The sequence below is a fragment of the Canis lupus genome, chromosome 4, assembly GCF_011100685.1.
Source record: "Canis lupus familiaris isolate Mischka breed German Shepherd chromosome 4, alternate assembly UU_Cfam_GSD_1.0, whole genome shotgun sequence".
Lineage (NCBI taxonomy): Eukaryota > Metazoa > Chordata > Mammalia > Carnivora > Canidae > Canis > Canis lupus.
In genome coordinates, this window is record NC_049225.1 from 41,710,747 (window position 1) to 41,714,360 (window position 3,614).

Below are 3,614 nucleotides of genomic sequence, written 5' to 3' on the forward strand. Positions count from 1 at the left end.
CCGGCGCCGACCTTCGACCCCTGGGCGTCGAGGGCCCTGCCCCGGCCCGCCCCACCCCGCCGGCGCCCAGACGGCCCACGGCCGGCACGCACTGACCTGCACCGCGGATCCTCCCCGGGCCCCGGCCGCGGTTGGAGCTGAGGCGAAAACCGACGAAGCTTGGAGATGTGGACGCGCCCCTGCAACGCCGCGGCTCGGCCTCCACCGCCGAAGGGGTTGGGGCGCGGGGCCGGGCTCGCCGAGCATTATTGGAACGAAAACGAAATAAAAGCGGCGTTAAGTGAAATAGCTAACTTTTTTATTAAATAAAACGACTTAAATAAAAGGAACGGAAAAGGAGAGGAGTGGACCCAGCGCAAACGCAGGGTGCCCCAGCCCTGGCGCTCCCCCCAGCCACCTGGTCGGCCGCCCCTCCTCCAGCGGCCCCCGCGGGGGAAGCAGGTGGCCGGTTTCTAAAGAAAAAAGCCAAAACTTCTTTTTTTATTATTTACACGTTTGGGCAAAAGTACAAAGTATAATACAGGCGCCCGGCCCGGGGGGGTGCGGGCGAGGGGCGGAGAAACGTAAGGCGCTTTCTTTGTCAGGCCCGGCCTGGGGCGGGACTGGGCGCGGGGCGGGGGCTCGGATTGTGCAGCCGCGCGGAGCCCGGGCCCAGCCCCCCTCCGCGGCCGGCGGGGATGCGGCCGCGCCCCGGGGCCTACTCGAGCTCGGAGGCCCCTGTCCCTCTCGGCCTCGGGTCCGCCCCAGCCCGGCTGGGGGCCCGGGGCGCCCCGCCAGGTGGGGGCGGCGATCCTTGGCGACTGTGCGCGCTGGTGGCTCACACCAGAGAGGTGACGGCGGGGACCTTGGAGCTGTCCTCCTCCCAGGGCTGCAGATTCTGCAGAGCAAAGAGCGACGAGTTGTGCAGACAGAGAGGGTCGGGCTGGATGGAGTCGTTGAGGCTCTTTTGGAAGGCGTCGTGTTGCAGCTGCAGCATGAGCCGGCTCGCCTGCTGCCGCTCCGCCTCCCGCTCCTCCGCCGTCTGCCGCCTGCACCGGGGGAGGGAGAGGGACAGCACCGTCATGCACCCGGCACTGCGGGGCCGCCGGCGGGGCCCCAGGCCTCCCGGGAGCGGAGGCCAGCCGGGAGCCTCGGGGCCGGGACCGTCTGCACCCCTGCTGGCGCCGCGCGCCCGAGGCCCGCGCGTCCGGGGAGTGGGTTGGCATCGCTTGTTTTTGTTGTTGTGTCGGGCGGCCGCGGGGAGGGGACTCAGCCCGCCGCCCACCTGCACGTCCGGGTGTCGTGGCTTCGCCAGCAACAAAGATGTTTCTTTTGCGGGACATCAAGGGCAGGGCGTGCGTGTAACCGACCCGGCCCTGCGGACGGTCGGGTCGCTAGGGCCCGCGGGGGTGGGGGGGGGGGGGGGCTGGCTCTGCGCTGCCTGCGCAGTGTCCCTGGGCCGGGTCAGCCTCTTCCAGTTCTCCCAGGCCCTTCTCGAACCTCTCTTCCAAAACGCGATCGCTTCGCCGTTCCCGGGTTGGGTGGAAATAGGGATCGGATAAAAACGGGGCTGGAGTCGGGATGGGCAGCCCGCGCGCACGGTCGGAAATCCGAGAGGGCAAGCGGGAGGCGACAGGGGCGGGCGTGCGAGAGGCCCCGGGCGGGGGTGGGGCGGGTGCCGGTGGCGGTGCAGGTGGGAGGAAACCGACCCGGCGGGGAGACGGAAGAGAACCCTGAGGGTTGGAGAGGCGCACGAGAGCGACGCGGGGATGAGGATGCGGGAGAAGCCGAGGCGGGCGGGCAGGAGGAGAGAAGGGAGCAAAAATTTGGGAAGGAGTGGGGAGGCGCGGCCCCGGGAGGGCGGGGGGCGGGGGCACGGGGTCGGGAGAGCGCGAGGCCGCGGCGCGGGTGCAAGCCGGGCCAAGCCGGGCCTCTCTCACCGCCACTTGGTCCTCCGGTTTTGGAACCACGTCTTGACCTGCGCGTCCGTCATTTTGAGGGACTTGGCGAGCGCCGCCCTCTCGGCCGAGGCCAGGTACTTCTGGCGGTGGAAGCGCTTCTCCAGCTCGCAGATCTGCACCCGAGAAAAGGACGTGCGCGGCTTCTTCCGCTTGGGCGGCGTCCGGTTCTGGTAGGGGTGGCCGATGCGCCGGGTCACGGTGAAGGGCGTGAGCGCCGCCGCCGCTGCGGAGACACGCGAGGCCCCTGAAGCCCAGCCCGGCCCGGCCGCCGCTCGGGCTCCGCGCGGACCCCGAGGCGCCCGCTGGGGCGCAGGGGGCTCCGCGGCTCCGGAGGTCCCCCGCGCCCCCAGCGGCACCAGCCGTGTGGGAGACACCCCCCTTCCCCTGGGCGTGGGCTTATTTGCCCGCAACTCCCCGATTTTCCTCCCCGCCGGGGTCGCCCGGGGCCCCGGGCTCCGAGGCCTCCGCTGCTCGGGCCTCCGGAATCGTTTCCCGGGCGCGGCGCCCCTGGCCCGGGAGGGCCGAGGCCGGCGCCTGTTCGCCGGCCCCGCTCACCTGTGAAGCGGTCTTTCACGAAGCGGCGGCTGCTCTCCATCCAGGGGAAGTTGAGGCCGCCCAGGCTGGAGACCGTGGGCACGGAGGGCATGGCGGGCAGCGCGCTGGGCAGAGGCGGCGGCACGGCCCCGGGCAGCGGCCTGTGTGCGGGCACCCGGATCACGCCGGCGGGCGCCAGGCTCAGGTTGACACTGTAAGATCCCGGGTCCTCGAAGGGCGCGCCGAGGCCCGCAAAGGAGGCGGGTAGGGACGGGTACGTGGCGCCCGGACGGCCCCCGGGGGGCCCGCCCAGGTAGCTGGCGCCGTCGGGGCCCCGCGGGGCCGGTGCGCTGTCCTGGTCCGGGCTGTTGAGGATCTGGTCGATGCCGAAGCTGATGGGCTCGTGCGGGTGCGGGGTCTGCGCGCTGGCGGGCGCCTCCATCCTGGGCGGGCGCACGGGCTGGGCTGGGCTGGGCGGGGAGGCGGCCGGGTCCCGGTCACGGCGCGGCCATGGAGCGCCCGGCGCCTCTCGTCGCACTGAAACTTTGCCAAGAGTGCGCGGGCCCGACAGGCTCTGTGTCATCTTTCTTGAACCGAACCTGGAGTTTCCGCTGCTAATTCCTCTCCCGCCGCAGCCATTGGCTGCGATCAACAAGCCTCTCTCCTCCCATTGGCTCCCGGCTTTCAATAAAGGCCTAATTCATGGAAATAGGAGCTTAGGGACTGTTCCAAGGTGACATCATTTTAACAAACGAACAATAGGTCAAATTTATTAGCCGGGATAATGGGCGGCGGATATTAGCGCCCGAACCGCAGCCTCCCAAACCCGAAATCTAACGAAGCTGCAATTAGCAGACGCTCCCCGCTCCTCCGGGCCGGGGCCGCTTCACCGCCGCAGCGCGGGCCGGGCCGGGGCGCTCTGCCCGGGAGCTGGTCGTTGGCCAAGGGGGGGGGTTTCGTTTTCTTCCAAATTTTTTCTCACCTGGGCAAACCCAAACCGTGTGAAGCCTTTCAATTCCAATGGAGTCGCAAGCCCGGAACGACCCCGTGGACCCCGCGGAAGCGCCTTGGACACTGCACCGCCACGGGAGCCACCCAAGGAGCGCACCAGCCGGCGCAGGGGCCGCGCCCCCAGCGCGC

At 70.0% G+C, this 3,614-nt stretch overlaps 1 protein-coding gene across 1 annotated transcript; it reads right to left on the reverse strand.

Annotated features, from left to right (window-relative positions):
- Window positions 1-731: 731 nt before the first annotated feature.
- TLX3 (T cell leukemia homeobox 3) lies at window positions 732-2,916 on the reverse strand. The gene is made up of 3 exons (XM_038533745.1): window positions 2,496-2,916; window positions 1,920-2,163; window positions 732-1,028 (listed from the first exon to the last, which is right to left on the reverse strand). Exons 1-3 carry the CDS (start codon window positions 2,914-2,916, stop codon window positions 818-820), a joined length of 876 nt encoding a protein of 291 aa, XP_038389673.1. The 3' UTR covers window positions 732-817.
- Between the last annotated feature and the right edge of the window lie 698 nt (window positions 2,917-3,614).